Below are 18242 nucleotides of genomic sequence, written 5' to 3'. Positions count from 1 at the left end.
ATGCCTACCCATGATCAAAATGAACCTCATGCCTCGTGCTGCCTTTCCCTAAATTTTTGCTCCCTGAAGCACAGCCAGTCGCCACAGTCTCTTCTGCCCTGGAATCTAACTTGTGCCTACTTTCCTTGGGTACACAGACATAGGCAAGACTGCCAAATACATGAATGTGTGACGTGTTAGGTGTTCTTCCATGTCTATGTTTCAAAGCCATACGTGTAGCTCCCTGGATTGGTAGTCTATTTTGGAGACACCCTTCTCCCCATACGTATTTGGGAAGGCCAGAGTCACTCCTCACAAACCTAGCCATTTCTAGAAGAGATCTAAAATCTCTCTCAGTGACTGAGCTTTGCTTCAAGGTGTGGCTAAAACTCCTCGTGTGTTATCCCTTCCTCATTCAAGAGGGTTTTCATGTGGTGCAAGAGAAACTATTTGGATCCCTTTCCAATGGGGCTCCAGGCCCCATCATGGGACTGAAACAGCCTTGGTCGCGACAGACTATGGACAGGGGTGAAAGCTGTTTCCTGGTTCTGCTGGATCTCTCAGCGGTTTTTGATGCTGTTGGCCACCGTTCTGGACCATCTAGGAGGGATGGGAGCTGGAGGAACTGTTATGCAATGGTTTTGCTTCTTCCTCCTGGACTGTGTCCTTATTTTCTCTGTGTGCTCAGCAGATACCAGGAAGAGGTTCATGACGACACCATCCTGGACATGCAAAGGACGACAGTTGCAGTCAGCAGCAGCACAAATTTGCAACTTGGAGGTTCTTGAAGTACGAATTACTTGTCAACATCTTCAGAGAAGAAATCAGCACTGATGGCTACCTCGTCAATGTTGCCAAATCGCCATTAACCGTCTCCCCAGATGTGATGTGGAAAAGGTATTCAACACCTCGAACAGCGACTTGCACCTTGAAGAAATATTGGGCGCTGAGGGTCGACTCCATTGCAAATCTCATCCACATACTGAAGTCTCCTAAAATTAAATTCATACACAGCCATTGAAAGATGGTTTCTCTGCACTATGAGTTATTTGATGGGCAGTGAGACCGGTGGTTACTGAAGCTCTTCTAAGCACTACTATGGTTTCCCCCTTGTATGAATTCTTTGATGGGCTGTGAGATTGCCCCGCTTATTGAAACTTTTTCCACATTCCAAGCACTGATACGGTCTCTCCCCTGTATGAATTAGATGGTGGGAAATGAGACTTAACTTCTGGGTGAAGGTGTTCCCACATTCCAAGCACTGATATGGTTTCTCCCCTGTATGAATTGTTCGATGGAAAGTGAGATTTCTCTTACAACTGAAGGTGTTTCCACATTCCAAGCATTTAAATGGTTCCTCCCCACTATGAAGTCTTTGGTGGGAATTGAGACTTTCCTTCCAGGTGAAGCTTTTCCCACATTCCATGCACTGATATGGTTCCTTCCCACTATGAATTCTTCGGTGGGAATTGAGACTATCTTTCCGACTGAAGCTCTTTCCACATTCCAAACACTGATATGGTTTTTCTCCAGTATGAATTCTTTGATGGGGTGTGAGATGGCAGCTCTTACGGAATCTCTTTCCACATTCCAAACACTGATATGGTTTCTCCCTTGTATGAATTATTTGATGGGAAATGAGATTTTTCTTCTGGTTGAAGCTCTTTCCACATTCCAGGCACTGATACGGTTTATCCCCTGTATGATTTATTTGATGGGATGTCAGACTTTCTCTCCGAATGAAACTCTTTCCACATTCCAAGCACTGATATGGTTTCTCCCCTGTATGAATCCTTTGATGGCAAGTGAGATTTTTCTTATGGGCGAATCTCTTTCCGCATTCCAAGCACTGATATGCTTTCTCCCCTGTATGAATTATTTGATGGGAGGTGAGATTGGAGTTCCGGCTGAAGCTCTTTCCACATTCCAAGCACTGATAGGGTTTCTGTCCATTGGGATTTCTCTGATGGGAAGAGGAATGGGAGCTCTGCTTGAAACCCTCTCCACACTCCAAATATTGATATGGTTTTTTCAGTGTGTGTATTTTGTCCTCTTCTCTCTTGTTCCTGATTTCCAATTCATCACCACCTGCAATGAAGAGAGAAACAAATTAGGAAGAAATGCAGCCCCAAATTACTGAACGAAGCTAATGAATGCTTGGGATAGAGGAAGAACTGAACGGACTTAGTTGTGAGGTCTTCCTACAGGGTTTGCTACCTTTGTTAACTGGCATTAACAGACATATCTTTGGTAACCTGAGTTCGGAAAAGCATGGCTCTTTCTTCTTTGGCCCTATCATGGAAGCCTGCCTTTTTTGGTAATAAAAAACCTGACAGAAGTAATAAGATAAAATAAATAAACATCCTGGCAGAAGCTACTGCAGCTTCCCTTGCCACTCCGAAGCCTACATTTTGACAGTCCGGTCATTTCAGAGCAGCCTGGTCATTGTTTAAAAAGGCATAACTGGAGGAAGAACATTCACAGACAAAACATTAGATAGCTGTCCATTCAAGGTGTGCTTTGGGGGGGGGGAGTTAGAATCCCAGATGTTGTACGTGGTCTGGCTGAGTCCCATCAAAATATTGAAGGTTCGTTACATAGAGATACTGTATGTACTGAATTCCAAAACTGATATTGTCAGAGCCACCCGAGGTCCCAGCTCACAAGAGACCAAAATCCAGTCCAAGTTATATACAAAAGGTTTTACTGAAGAACATTGTTGTCGTTACATCCAAGCTCCGTGGCTCAGCATGTTACCCTTAGATGTTAGAAGTCCCCTCTGAGTCAGTCCTGCCCCTGCACCAGCTTAAGAGGCTTGTACTGCTCCACCTTTTCCTCTCTTTCCTTTTCCGCAGGGTCTTCCTGCCCCCCTGTGCTCCCTCCCTCCGGGACTCCCCCGAGGCTGAGTCTTCTGCCGCCTGCTCCCCCCTCCTTCGTGCTTTGGGACCAGGCTCCTCCTCAGGGCTTTCCTCATTTCCGCGCGCCTCCACATTTGAACTTGGCGCGCGTACGTTGCCTCTGACCTTCCTTTCGACCGTTACGCTACTCTCGGTACTACACTCCTCCCCTTCCGGCAGGACGTTTTGCTCCGAACTCCTTCCCCTCTCTGCTCCCTGTTCTGCTCTTTCTGACACACTGGCAACTCCACCCCCTTCACTCCGTTCCGACGGAGAGGCCGGTCCCGATCTCCAGCCCCCACTGGGGATTCCCCCTTCGTTCCCCTGCTTCTGACTGCCTCCCTCTCTACTGCCCCTTGGCCTGACCAGGGGGGCTCCCTTTTGGGAATCCTCGGATTCACTTGACGGACTCACTGACAACCTCGGGTCGTCGTCGTCCTCTTCCTCGTCGCCCTGGGACCCCTCCCCCTCGCTCTCTGTCCCTGAAACCCTGACATCCATCCCCCCCTCGAAGCCCCCCCTTCCCCCCTCCCGCCCATCGGGTGCAGGTTGTAGGAGCTGCAGCTCTTCGGAGGTGGATGCAGGATACAGGTTGTGTACCTCCATATCCTCTGCTTGCAGTTCGGTGTATGAGTGTTCGAATTCGGGTTCTTGACCCAAAGTGTTCTCTTCTCCCTCTTCCATTGGTACCTCGTCTGGTGCTGCCGGCCAAGGTCCCGTCAGCCATTTCCTGCGCCAGTCCTCCTCTGGTTGCTCGTCCCACCAATAAGAGGGTTCTGTGTCCACCCCTGAGCACGATCCCCTGGGCGGGCTAGATTCTGGCGTTCTCTCCTCGGCTGAAGAAAACCCCCGGAAAGTACTGTCTGAGAGTGTGGGCGTAAAGAGCCAGTCATCAAAGTACTCGGCTGGCATGGGTCTATGCGGGAAAAGGGCATGGAACTCGTCTTTTAGAAGAGGTTCGTCTAAAGCGTAGCCCGGCACCCAACCGTTGGCACTGGCTGGAGTGCCCTCTGTGGCTAGAAAGTATTCTACCCCCTCTTCCCCCCATCTCGAGTCCAGGATTTCTGTGACCTCGTTGAGTGGTTCGGCCCTAGGCGCCCTCTCCCTCTCCTGTGACTTAGTGTGTAGTTGCGGGACTGTTTCAGACTCCTGAAACCTGTGCGGTGCCTTGTAGGGGGTGAGTACCGACCTATGAAATACCGGATGCACTCTGGAACCTTCGGGGAGGGCTAGTCGAAAGGCTACAGGGTTGATCTTAGCCTCCACCTGGTACGGCCCTAACTGCCTGTGCCCTAGCTTCTTCTTGGCCAACGACTTGGCTGGCATCGCTTGGGCGGCTAACCACACCCAGTCCCCCACCTGGATCTCCTCCCCCGCTCTCCTGTTTTTGTCTGCCTGCACCTTATATGCTTGCTTGGCCAGCTCCAAATGTCTCCGCAACTCTTCGTGCACCTCCTGCAGCTCCGCTGCAAACTGGTCGACTTCTTGTGGCACCCCCTCTCTCGGTGCCCCGAACCCCGGGAAGGTTCTGGGATGACGACCGTTGTTCGCGAAGAACGGCGTCACCCCCGTGGACGCGTGCTTCATGTTGTTATAGGCAAACTGCCATCGGCAGGTAGTCCACCCAAGCTGCGGGTCGCTGATTGGCATAACATCTCAGGTACTGCTGCATGATCGTGTTGACCCTCTCAGCTTGGCCGTTGGTCTGTGGGTGTCTCGCCGACGTAAGGTTGATCTTGACGTTCAGGATACCTAAAAGCTTCTGCCAAAAATTGGAAACAAACTGGCGCCCCCTGTCGGACAGGATGGACTGCGGCAGCCCATGCACCTTGAACACGTGATCAATGAAGAGTTTGGCAGTCTGTTCCGCCGTCGCCACCTTTGCACATGGAATGAAGTGCGCCATCTTGGTGAACAGGTCCACAACCACCAGTACCGCCGTCTTCCCTCTGGAGCTGGGCAGGTCAGTAACGAAGTCCAGGGCTACCCTCTCCCACGGTTGCTGTGGCGTTTCCAGCGGTTCCAACAGCCCCGCTGGCTTCTGGTGTACTGGCTTGGACCTTTGACAAGTGTCACACCTGGCGACGTAATCCGCTACCTCTCCACGCATCCGAGGCCACCAAAAGTCCCTTGCCACCAGTTCTATTGTCTTCTCCTTGCCGAAGTGGCCCGCACTGGGGGCGTCGTGCAACTGCTGCAGAACCTTTGCGCGAAGCTCGTCGCTTGGTACGTAGAGGGCACCTTTGCGAGTTAGCAGCCCGTCGCGTAGTTGGAAATCTTCGCCACTCTGCACACCTCTGCGCAACTCCTCCATTTTGGACTGTGCGAACTGATCCACTTGCAACGCGCGTCGCACCGCGTCCAGATCTACTGTGATGGCAGCGCACAACCACGCCTGCGGTGCGAAAATGTGCCTGGCTGCTACTGGTGTCGCTTCAACGAGATATTGCGGTTTCCTGGATAGCGCATCGGCTATAACGTTGGAATCTCCGGGGATGTACTCTATCCGAAAGTCGAAATCCGCGAAGAATTCCGCCCAGCGCATGTGTCTCTGGCTTTGGAGCTTCGCCGTGCGCCAATACTCTAGGTTCTTGTGATCCGTGCGGACCTGTACTGTGTGCTTGGCTCCTATGAGGAAGTGTCGCCACGCTTTGAACGCTGCGTGAATGGCCAACAGCTCTCTGTCCCATATGGTGTAGTTTTGCTCCGCCTTGCTGAGCTTTCGGGAGTAAAAGGCACCGGGTCTCCAGTTCCCATGTGGATCTTCTTGCAGGAGCACGGCTCCAACCGCCCTGTCTGACGCGTCGGTCTCTACTCGCATGGGCCTGCCTGGATTCACGTGCAGCAGCTGCTCCTCGGAGGCGAAAAGGCTTTTAAGCTTCCGAAAAGAGCGCTCCGCCTGTTCCGTCCACACGAACCTCTTCTTCTTGGAACTCAGAGTGTCCGTGATCGCTGCCGTCTCCTTTGCAAAACCTCTGATGAATTTGCGGTAGAAGTTGGCGAAGCCGACGAATCTCTGGACTTCCTTCCGATTGCGTGGGCTCTTCCAGTCCAACACCGCGCGGACCTTGACGCTGTCCATGGCCAGCCCCTTGTCGGACAGCTTGTAGCCCAGGAAATCCACCTCCGTCACATCAAACTGGCACTTCTCTAACTTGGCGTAGAGCCTGTTCTCCCGTAGTCTTTGCAGGACTTCCTTTACGTCCCTCTCGTGGGCCTCTTCCGTCTCCGAAAAGATCAGGATGTCGTCGAGGAAACACACACATTTCTTGTAGAGGAGTCCCGCTAGCACGTGATGCATAAAGGCTTGGAAGACGTGAGATCCATTTTGGAGACCAAACGGCATAACTCTGTATTCATACGTGCCCAGAGGCGTGAACATGGCCGTTTTCCACTCATCGCCCTCCCGGATGCGTATGAGGTTATATGCTCCACGCAGATCCAATTTGGTGAAGATCTTCCCCTTCCTCACGGTTGCTAGGAGATCATCAATCTTAGGCATGGGGAAGGCCTTGGGTTTGGTCATACTGTTTATGGTTCTATAGTCCACAATGAGTCTCTTTTGGGGCGTGTCCTTCTTCTTCACAAAGAACACAGGACTGCCCCCCACTGCTTTTGATTCCCGGATGAATCCACGCTTCAAATTGTGCTCTATGAACTCCCTGAGCTCTTGCATTTTGTCCTCAGACATGGAATACAGCTTTGCAGTCGGCAACTGTGCCCCCGGCACCAGATCGATGGCACAATCATAAGGTCTGTGGGGCGGCAACTGGTCAGCTTCCTTCTCGCAGAAAACCTCCAGGAACCCTTCGTACTTGCTAGGTACTGCCTGCACCATGCCAAGTCGCAGCTGCTGCTCAGCCCCCTCCTCCTGGCAGGACTGGATGCAATTTTGAGCACAGTACGATGAACAAAAGGTGATCTGGCGTTGGTACCACGCTACAGCAGGACTGTGTCTCTCCAGCCAACTCATGCCCAATACTATAGGCGTGTCAGACAGGTGGGTGACATTGAAGCTAATGACTTCTCGGTGATCTCCAATCCGCATCACCATGGGAGGTGTCTGTTGCACAACTTGCCCTCCTAGCAATTTCCTGCCATCCACCGTGACTACGTTCAGAGGCGTTGTGGCGGGCAGAAGCGCTATGCGATGCTGCTTGACGAATTGCATCCCCACGAAATCGGCGTTGCTCCCCGAATCGATCGTGAGGGGCACTTCTAGGGTGGTCCCATTTGGCAACTGAAGTGTTGCAGTGAGCTGCACCGCTGGCTTGGGTGGTAAAGGGTCTGTGGGTTGCAAAGACGCTGGGGACTGTTCTACAGATTCGCCTGGCTGAGCCCCAGCAATTCTGCTTCCAGCCAGGCATTGTCGTTTCCCTGAGGTTCCTCTTCCTGGATCACTTCTGCAGCTACCGTCGCTAAAGCTGCAGTGTGTTTCTGGAGCCTCTGGGGGCACTCTTTCGCCATGTGCAGTGTACTGTCGCAGATGTAACACTTCCTGGTCCCTCTAGGAGGCTTCACCTTTACTGCACCGGAAGCTGGGGCTCTGGCTGTTGCTTGAGCCTTAGCACCACCAAGTTCCATCGGCTCCTCCCCCTGCCTCCCCAGCGGCGAGGGATGTGACTGACTGAACTCCCTGGGGATGAAAGAAGACGTCCTCGCTGGTGGACGCACCTGACGTTTTTCCTCATTGTGCCAAGGACGTCCCTCGTGACGTATCCCAATCGCCAGAGCCCTCTGCACCACCTCCTCCAGGGTCTGAGGTCTGTCTCCCCTGGCAAGTTCGTCCTTTATGGGACCGCTGAGACCCTCCCAGAACAAATCCCTCACAGGTGTGCAGTCTTTCTCCCAGCGTAACGCAGTCAGTAAAGCAAAAAATCTGGAATGGTACTGACGCACAGTGGCTTTGCCTTGCCGCAGTCCAAATATCTCCCTGCATGCAAGATCCAAATCTACGGTTGACTGGAAGCAGGCATCCATCGCTTTAATGAATTCATCAGAATCGCGGCGGGCAGGGCCATCTTCACGCCACAAATTGCGCAACCAGTCTCTGGCCGGCCCATGCAAGTGAGAAACAATAAACCCCACTTTCTCCTCCTCATCTTTAAAGTCATGACGAAGCAAGTGCAATGCATACAAAACGTCTGCTCTGAAACTGGGGTAGTGCTTCAGGTTCCCATCGAAGTGGGTGACTAGGCTGCCCCCCCGCCTTCCAAGTCCAATGCCCTCTGATCTGGACCCTGGGAACCCTTCCCTGTTTGCACGCTCCCACCTTGTTTGCAGGTCCTGGCAGCGCTTCTCCATTTCGTCATGCTTCTTCTGAGACGCAAGGACTTCAGCGGTGAGTTCGGAAACTGTAGTTCGCAGTGCTGTCAGCTGATCCTCCGCACTCATGGCTGTCACCGTTTGTGAGCTTTGCAAAAAAAAAATTTGCGTTCTTTGGGAGGGGACTTACTGTCAGAGCCACCCGAGGTCCCAGCTCACAAGAGACCAAAATCCAGTCCAAGTTATATACAAAAGGTTTTATTGAAGAACATTGTTGTCGTTACATCCAAGCTCCGTGGCTCAGCATCTGTTACCCTTAGATGTTAGAAGTCCCCTCTGAGTCAGTCCCGCCCCTGCACCAGCTTAAGAGGCTTGTACTGCTCCACCTTCTCCTCTCTTTCCTTTTCTGCAGGGTCTTCCTGCCCCCCTGTGCTCCCTCCCTCCGGGACTCCCCCGAGGCTGAGTCTTCTGCCGCCTGCTCCCCCCTCCTTCGCGCTTTGGGACCAGGCTCCTCCTCAGGGCTTTCCTCATTTCCGCGCGCCTCCACATTTGAACTTGGCGCGCGTACGTTGCCTCTGACCTTCCTTTCGACCGTTACGCTACTCTCGGTACTACACTCCTCCCCTTCCGGCAGGACGTTTTGCTCCGAACTCCTTCCCCTCTCTGCTCCCTGTTCTGCTCTTTCTGACACACTGGCAACTCCACCCCCTTCACTCCGTTCCGACGGAGAGGCCGGTCCCGATCTCCAGCCCCCACTGGGGATTCCCCCTTCGTTCCCCTGCTTCTGACTGCCTCCCTCTCTACTGCCCCTTGGCCTGACCAGGGGGGCTCCCTTTTGGGAATCCTCGGATTCACTTGACGGACTCACTGACAACCTCGGGTCGTCGTCGTCCTCTTCCTCGTCGCCCTGGGACCCCTCCCCCTCGCTCTCTGTCCCTGAAACCCTGACAGATATTATCATCCAACAGGAGCTTTACCAAGCGAGTCCATGATCCCACGATTTTCCTCCATGACTTCCTTATGCAGGGCTCTCTGGTCAGGATCCAGCAATGCCCATTCCTCGTCTGTGAAACGGAGAGCTACATCTTCAAAGCACACTGGACCCTAAAATGAAAAAGCATGTTCCCCTTGGACAGCATAAGGATTATCTACTACACACTGCTCTGTTGTTTTCTGCCTGTCAGTGGCTGTGTTGTTTTAATGGGATTGTTTTCCTGCATATTTTAATTACACGTGAAATTCTTTTAATGTATTTAATTGTGTCTTTTAATGATGTGTATTAATCTTTTGGGAAAGAGTGGAACTCCACAAGGTGGTCTTCAGATCATTTTATCTGCGCAAGCCTTCCTGTTTGCCCCATGGAAGGACCCCCTGTCCGCTGTTCTGGGGCAGAACCTTCCTGGTGCCTTAAAGCCAACTTCAAGGGGCACATGGGGGCACAGGGAAAGGGGTGAGAGGGAAAATAGCCTCAATGTGCAGCTGGTGGGGCTGTTAGGTGAATCCTCACCATTCTGTTGTAAGGTTTTCCAACAGCTTATAAGCTGATTTTAGCATTAAGAGATAAAGATGTAAATTAAACTGAAGCTACTGATAAATAATGCTAGCAACCTTCTGAAGGCCAGTCTAGGTGAGGATCCTTATTCTCAACACATAAACCTTGATTGACATGCTCAGACATTGTTCAGGGCAGCTTTGACGGAAGTCAAGAGGAGTAGAGGAGATTCCTTTGGGCGAAAAGCAGTCTGGCTGCCCCACCCCTCTGCCTCTTCCCCACAAGGCTCCTTCCCGCTACCTGATCTGGTTCCACAGCCACTGCTTCTCCTCCACCTCCATGGAAAGGCAGATGAGGAGGTCTTGCCAGCATCCTTCTGTCACCTGCCAAAGTTAAATGGGAAGCCATGAGGGCATGCTTCTCTCAGAGGTAAAGCTGTGCATCTCTAGCTACAGGTGGGCCTAAGAAGAAGCCTCACTTGCGGCTCTCATTTGGACATTTGCACCCATTTCGTCGTTTAGCTGTGTAAAAAGACATCTCCCCTCCTTAGGATTCCAGGTCACAAATGTTTTCTCCAAAAAGATGTGAAGACCTCTCAGATCCACAGAATGTGGCCAAAGAGAGAGAAAAACCTCATTGCTTCCTACCTGGAGGCCTCTCTCTGGTGTCCAACAAAGTCCTCTTTGCCTCAGAGGAATCCAGGCCCATCTCTGCAAATGGATCCTTTCCCTGAAAGAGAAAGAAGGATTTGAGAAGAATTAGAAAAAGAATGGCAGATGTAAACACTCTAATGAGAGTCAGCGTGGTGTAGTGGTTAAGAGCAGTGGACTCGTAATCTGGGGAACCGGGTTCGCTTCCCCGCTCCTCCACGTGCAGCTGCTGGGTGACCTTGGGCCAGTCACGCTTCTCTGAGGTTTCTCAGCCCCACTCACCTCACAGAGTGTTTGTTGTGGGTGAGGAAGGGAAAGGAGAATGTTAGATGCTTTGAAACTCCTTCGGGTAGTGATAAAGCGGGATATCAAATCCAAATTCTTCTAATGGCGTCAGACATCATTCCTTGGAAGTTTTCCAAAAAAGGTTTGGCAAACTATTACAGTGTTGGGGGATACTCTCCCTCCTGTTAAGAGACCCAGGGGAGTATCCAGAGGACAGTCTCTCTCACCTGCTTTCTCTCTGCCTGCTTCCTCTCCTCTGCCTGACTCAGGAGGAATCCTTCGGCCAGGGCCACCGCCTGGGAACTGGTCTCCGCTCCACATTCCCGCACCCAGCTCTCCATCTCTGGGGGAAGGACAGCCAGGAACTGCTCCAAGACCACCAGGTCAAGCATCTCAGCTTTCGTGTGCCTTTCTGGCTTCAGCCACTGATGGCAAAGGTGGTAGAGTCGGCTGCAAGCCTCTCTGGGTCCATTGTCCTCTTGGTAGCAGAACTGCCTGAATTGCTGGTTCCACACATCTGAGCAGAGGGTGTCCTCCTCACCCAGGATCTTCTGCACGGAGCTTTCCCATAATCCCCCACTGCTCTCGGTTTTGATGCCATAACCTCTTCCTGCTTCAGGGCCAGCTGAGTGTTGCTCATCCATCTGGGTTCTCAGGAAGCCTCCAAGAGATCAGAAGGAACCCTTGGTCTTCTGCCAAGTTCTGTCTGTCCCCATGAGAGGGGCTACCAAATCCTACAGAGCAAATACATTGTTCTGTTATAAAATTCATACACTGTCAGGAGAAGAAAAAAGAAAGCATGGTTGATACTTGCTAGGAACAAGGCCTGTACCCCCTCACAGCTCAGATTCTTAGCTTTCTTCAAGAAACAAGTAAACAAGCAGGCAAGAAGGAGAAGCAAGCCTCTAGCCCACCTAGAAGGAAAGTTGACATGCAAAATGTGCAGGCAACTGAAGGGATTTCTGTGATACGAATAAGCCTGGTTGCTCCTGCCTTTCAATAGTTTCAGTCAAAGACTGAAGTCAGAACTGTGACTGACAAATGAGTAATGTGTATGGGGTGGAGTTCATTTCCAGGCTCAATTCAAGGATTCACTTAGGCTCCCAAATATCTGATGAACTGTCTCCTTTTCTACAGACCATCTTGGATGTTCAGGTTGGCAGAGGGGGTCCTCCTGGTAGTTTCATCACCACCCTCAGAGTTTTCGGTGAGGGTGACCCAAGAGTTTCTCAGTGAGGGAATTCCCTCCCAAGAGAGGCCAGCCAGGCACCTTCCCGTCTTTACCACAATATCCGACTGCTGAGACGTGTGTTTTTAATACTGAATATGGTTGCAACCAGCCCTGGGTTATAAATGTAGTTTTAGTAATAAGAGTAACAAAAATAACAACTGGAACAATAAAAAAATAAAGTGTAGGGGGGAGGAAAATAAAAGTGCAAGAAAACACCCACCCACTCCATAAGGAATTGGCTCAGTGTGGTTGATCTAAATTGAAATTATCTTCACGCCGCTCCCACATTCAACCAAAGACCAACATTTTTTTAAAATTTCATTGGTAACATAGGAAGAAATATGACTACAGTATTACTCTTAATTAACCACAAGGGCTCCTGACATTGCAGAGGGTAGGACTAGATGATCCTCAGGACCCCTTCCAACTGATTCTATGGCTTCCTCCACAGTATCCCTCCCCACCCTCTCCCTATATATAAGGGTCTGGTGACTTCTGTTTCAGTGTATCTGAAGAAGTGAGCATGCACACAAAAGCTCATACCAAGAACAAACTGAGTTGGTCTCTAAGGTGCTACTGGAAGGAACTTTATTATTATTATTTTGTTTCGACTACGGCAGACCAACACGGCTACCTACCTGTAACCTGGGAGCCACAGTTATGGATGCTGGCAGTTGCTAGGAGACACCCCCCTCCCCAGAGTGGTTTAACAATCCATCCTCCTTGCCAGGGAACTCAGATAATTGTCTCTTGGGCAAAGGGGGCTGGTGGGGCGCTGCCTGTTTTACCCCCAGCTGAGCTTTGCTGCCTTTCCTTGGATGGTGAGACCCCACAAGGGGTTCTCAGTAGGGCTTTCTGTTAAGTCTCCAAAGATTCTCAGGGCATCTGAGCAATGGTTGCATGTCTGAATGGGTGCACATGGGTTAGCCAGAAGTCTGGATTGCATCGGGACAAACTCAGCATCAGAACAGAAGATAAGTTCCACAGGATCAGGCCAAAGGGCCCACTATGGGGGGCAGAGTAGACCCACCGTAGCCCCCTCTGCTCCTCCATGAATTTGCCTCCTCCTCCTCTTAACAAACCTAGACAGCATCTTAAAAAGCAGAGACATCACCTTGCCAACAAAGATCTGTATAGTTCGGGGGTCGGCAACCTGCGGCTCCAGAGCCGCATGCGGCTCTTTAACTCCTTTGCTGCGGCTCCGGGGCGGAGGCGAGGGGAGGAGGCGCATTTTCTGGGCGGAAACACGCAAAAAGCCGCTTATGATTGGATCAGTCCCTCGGGCGCCCCTCCAGCAGAGCGCCCAGCAGGGCGCCCTCCAATAATCTCGGGCGCCCCTCCAGCAGAGCGCCGCTGGCAGCCAGGGACAGGAAGTTGATAGCTGTGTTGCTTGGTAACCAGGAAGTTGCGGTCGCCATTTTGAGCTAACCACGTGGTTTGGCCCGGCGGCCATTTTAGGTGAGGCACTCTGTTGTGGGAATTGGATACTCAGGCTTTGTAAGTGACAATATAGCTCAATTGGTGGATTGGAAGAGAACAAGTTATTTAAGTTAAGCATTTTAAGAGCTCATAGAGGTTTGACTCTGAGTGTTATTATATTAAAGCGCTTTAATTAGGGCTTTAGCGCTCCAAGGATATATATGCAACCCTGAAATATAATTAATTTGATTGCTTTAATAAGTGCTTGCAGTAGTCAACTTATTGCTTGATTCCAATTGTATTTAAACTTATCGAGTGTGGATTCATTTTGGTAATTTAATTCATTTGGTTGGAACTTTAAATTCATTTTGGTTGACTAAGAGAAAGGGCAGATCAATTGCTGCTGGATTCTGATTGTATATCAATTTAATTTAATTGATTAGATTCATTTGGTTGATTTAAGTCCTTTGGTTAGTTAATTAAGAAACAGTATTTATTATTGCAGGCCAATTTAATTACTTAATTCCGTTTAAATTAATTGGAAGTTGGTTCATTAGGCCAACTCATTTTATTTAGTGGTTACTTTAAATTTATTTGCTTGATCAGGAGCAAGGGCAGTTACTGCCCCCTGCCTACAGTGCCCACCCCTTCTGTTTAAAAAACAGTTGAACGCATTATATATATATATATAATAATAATAATATTCAAAAAAAGATAAAATAAATAAATAATAAAAAATAAAAAAAACTTTGTCGTCCCGCCTTTGCAAGCAGGCTGCATTGAAAGGAGGCATATACACTGGTCACTGTTTTGAAGGGGAGTGAAGAACACACACTCAAAAAAAGGTAACTTGTTAATGTAATGTTTATTTCTATGAGGAGGAGTAATTCTGAGGGGTCAAACACAGAAATAATAAAAAGTGTCAAAAAAGGTATTTTTATAATGATGAGGATGACATTGGACCCTCATTATTAATTATTATTTACATCAGGCACTGATTATGATTTATGGTACACTGGGGCCCTGATTAATTTTCTATGGCATTTTGGGCATTGATTATTGGGCATAGCAAGTCGCGGTCGCGTGGAATTTGTGCTTTGTGACCGTTTGAAGTGGGGTTTTTTTCTTGGGAGGCTGGGCGGCGGGAAGAGAGGGAGGCTTGTGGTAGCGTCAGGGCTTGTCTCTAGCAAAGTAAGTCCTCGCTATTTGGTCACATGCGCAGCATTCTCCTTGTGGGGGTTAGGTGGCATATATACAGTGTTATATTTGTTTTAAATGTTGCAATGTTTTTGCGGCTCCCAGTTGTTGTTTTTCTTCGGAAACGGGTCCAAGTGGCTCTTTTTGTCTTAAAGGTTGCAGACCCCTGGTATAGTTAAAGCTCTGGTTTTCCCAGTAGTGATGTATGGAAGTGAGAGCTGGACCATAAAGAAGGCTGATCGCCGAAGAATGGATGCTTTTGAATTCTGGTGGACTGCAAGAAGATCCAACCTCTCCATTCTTAAGGAAATCAACCCTGAGTGTTCACTGGAAGGACAGATCCTGAAGCTGAGACTCCAAGACTTTGGCCACCTCAGGAGAAGAGAAGCCTCCCTGGAAAAGACCCTGATGTTGGGGAAGATGGAGGGCACAAGGAGAAGGGGAGGACAGAGGACGAGATGGTGGGACAGTGTTCTCGAAGCAACCAACTGCGGGAGGCAGTGGAAGACAGAAGTGCCTGGCGTGCTCTGGTCCAGGGGGTCACGACTAAACAACAACAACAACCTCCTCCTTTTAAAGCCATCCAGGTTGGTGACTTTACCTGCCTCCTGCAGGAGGGAGTTCCCAAGGTTTAACCCTGCAGCGCAGGAAGAAGCACTTTATTTCTCTGCCCTCCACCTTCCAACATTCCTTATTTATCTACTGCACAGATAAGGTTTTCATTTTCATTGTGTATTTAATGTCCGAATGTTTATGTCTGGCTACCACCTCTGGTAAGAAATGTGACCTGAGCATCAGTGTGATTTGGATTTATTTGCACGACTTTCCCCCTGACCCAAAGACCAGCCCCCCCCCCCAAGTGGCAGGCAGCCCCTGGATCCGGAGGAGCAAAGTTGCAGACGAGGAACTCTCCTTGTCTTTGCAGAGAGGAAGGCGTGGAGGGGCCCCTCTGCTCCCTGATCTGGTGGGTCCTCCATGCATGAGCCGAACAGCCCCCCATGCCCCCTCCCCCTGCAGCCCCCCTTCTCCCCAATGCACGCACAGGGGGAAGAGAGGGGAGACTCACCAGATCCCAGGAGGGGCCCCGAGGCAGCATTTGCAGAGGGAGATCAAAGCCACCCCTCTCCCTATGCAAGTGGGGGGGGCTGGAAGGAGAGGGTTTAGCTCGGGGGGGGGACACCTGCCCCCTCCTTTATTTCCTCTCCTCTCTAGGAATCCAGCTCCGCTCCTTTTAACCCTTGCGAAGCCGAGCGGAGCAAGCTCACGGCTCGCCCCGCCCCTCTGGAAAGCAGGAGTCCCGGAGGAGCCCCGGGCATTGCGCACAGCCGGAGGAGGGGCTTCATGGGGGGGGCTGTCCTGGCTGGGCTCTGAGCTGCCCCCTCCCTTGGCCAGAAACAGGAGGAGCAGCAGCTGGAAGGGGAAAGGCTCTGCAAGAAGCAGGAGTCGCCTTCCTAGAATCCAAAATGCCAGAGACACCTGGCTGCGAAACCTCTTCGGGCTCTTCGGGAAGGGATCCCCAGGGGTCATCTAGTCCAACCCCCTCGTCAAGGAGCATCCCCTGCAGACGCACGCCCCCCCGCCTCTGCTTACTAACCTCCAGGGTAGGAGAACCCACCACCGCCAGACTCAGAGATATATAGTAGAGCTGGGACCCCGCAAGGCCATCTAGTCCAGCCCCCGGCCAGGCCAGGCCAGGCCCTCGCTCGCCCCCCCCCCCGCCCCTTGTTTCTCAAGCGCCGGAGGCGGAACCTTTGCGCGCGGACCCTGCCGCCCGGGGGACACCTTTCCTGAGGGACGCGGAGCGCCTTCCGCCTCGCTCTGCCTCTCGTGTCATGGCGGCGGCCCTTCAGTGTGAAACATGGGGATGGGGGGAGAATAGAGCAGCTTCAAGGAGGTGGTGCTCTATAGCAGAAGCGGCTTGTTAAGCCTCCTAAGTTAAGAGCTTAGGGCCCCACTCTTTGGGCCCCCCCCAAAAAATTAAAGGAACAAATAACCTGGATGTACATTTCCAAAATATAAGATAAAAAACAAATAAAACCTACATCCAGCAACTGTGTTTTGTGTTGTGTCGGCTCCTAATTGTTATGTGCAAATGGCTTCAGATACACCTTCGCCTTCTTTGGCGATCACTCGGAGCCAAGTAAGACTGTCCTCCATAAAGACGGTTTTAACAATGAGTCCTTGACTGTGGAGACCATATAGCAGATCAACACAAAAAACAGCAACAATTTGTTGTTGGCAAAAGGACAGCTGGACGTAGAAAGGGCCCCATTACCTTCAGGAGCTGAGGGCCGCATCAAACCTCAATCCAGCCCTCCTCTTAACACTAGTTGTACAATTCCTGTCTCCCTGGAAGTGAGCCCCACTAAGGGCAACAGGTCTTAAGTCTTTGAGGATTGCAGAACAGCAGTGGGCTTTTTTCAAGAGTGGAAAGCCCTCCTTTGGGGCAACAGATTCTTCATCCTTGAAGAAGACAGGACAAAGGTGTTCACACAATATGCAAAAGTCGTACCTTGCCATGATGATGATGATGATTCGGGGAAGTTTTTAATGTGTGACATTTTAATGTATTTTTAATCTTTGTTGGAAGCCGCCCAGAGTGGCTGGGGAAACCCAGCCAGATGGGTGGGGCATAAATAAATAAATAAATTATTATTATCATCATCATTATTGGCATCTTGATCAATGGTTGAGTTTACATCACAGTCCTAAGCATTTCTACCCAGAAGTAAATTCCTCTGAGCAATGGGACCAAGTGTAGAATAAGAGTTTTGGATTGCAGCCTTAAACTGCTCTAAATATACCTGGATGGGGTCTGAGCCAACCATGCCAAAACAGAGGCCTGTCTTGGATGAGATCTGTCTCTCTTATTGGATCCGGCCCCCTTTTATCACAGACATCTCTGATTGTGGAGCAAGTGTATTGTGTGGAGCAGAACTGGCTCCCCTCTTTGCACTCCCTCTGTGCACTCTCAGAGTCTGTTTTGCTGTTCATGGAGGCTGTTTCTACTGATGCAGTACTAATAGCTGCTTCCGTCCCAATGAAAGGGCATTATCCATATATCAAGCCCTGGAGCAGGGTTTCCCAGCTGTTTTTGTACTAGAATTCCCATCATCCACTGGGGATGATGGGAGTTGTAGTCCGAAAACAGCTGGAGACCCAAGTTTGAGAAACGCTGCACTACAGCTAAGGGTCAATACAAATACAGTAGACTATACAACTGAAATGTTACATTTGTTTTACTACCAATACTGTATTTGAGTTACTAATGAGGTCTAGTTTTATTTTGGCTTGTGTCATGAACCATTAAATCTGCTTTTTTATAGTAGCATCACTGGGCTGCTGTCAACATGGATGAATGGCAAAGTGCAGTTCTAATTGGCTCAGTCCATAAAAGCCTCACCTACCACAATCCTCACCACCACAGCTCCAGTTTTGCTTCACTGTTAAGCGATGTATTTTAGTGTCAATATTTGCATGTTCTTTTTCTTCCAATAGTGAGTGCAAAAGACCAATGTCTGTTGCGACAAAGCCTCCTTTGAATGTATATATGTACCTGGGCTTCACAGCCTAACCTACCTCACGGGGTCAGATTAAATGAGGAGGGGGAGAGCAATGTAGCCCCACCTCAAGCTCCTTGGAGAAAAAAGTGGTACATAAATGCAATAAATGAATTTCAATAGGGACAAATGTCAGATTCTGCACTTAGGCAGAAGAACCAGCTGCACCAATATAAGACAGGGGAAATCTGCCTTGGCGACTGTACATGTGAAAAGGATCTAGGGGTCTTAGCAGAACACAAGCTGAACATGAGTCGCCGGGATGTA

The 18242-nt window shown here is 50.2% G+C and overlaps 1 protein-coding gene across 20 annotated transcripts in view; it reads right to left on the bottom strand.

The window, feature by feature from the left end:
• Window positions 1-18242, bottom strand: part of LOC310827690 (uncharacterized protein) — a 119633-nt gene that overhangs the window by 39157 nt on the left and 62234 nt on the right. For 2 of the 20 annotated variants that reach the window (XM_083704004.1, XM_083704002.1), the window contains one exon: window positions 10796-11302. The exons of 13 other annotated variants lie outside the window; for them this stretch is intronic. In XM_083704004.1, coding sequence (XP_083560130.1) covers window positions 10796-11212 — 417 coding nt within the window. In that variant the 5' untranslated portion in view covers window positions 11213-11302. Of the gene's footprint in view, window positions 1-9933; window positions 10017-10280; window positions 10363-10795; window positions 11303-15481; window positions 15516-16009; window positions 16098-18242 lie in introns of those variants that run through there. 5 more of the 20 variants (XM_083704011.1, XM_083704008.1, XM_083704003.1 and 2 more) reach the window with 5 other exon arrangements.

Source organism: Podarcis gaigeae (assembly GCF_964106915.1).
Source record: "Podarcis gaigeae genome assembly, chromosome: 12".
NCBI lineage: Eukaryota > Metazoa > Chordata > Lepidosauria > Squamata > Lacertidae > Podarcis > Podarcis gaigeae.
The sequence above is the reverse complement of the archived record's forward strand: the minus strand, read 5'-3'. Positions and strand labels throughout refer to the sequence as shown.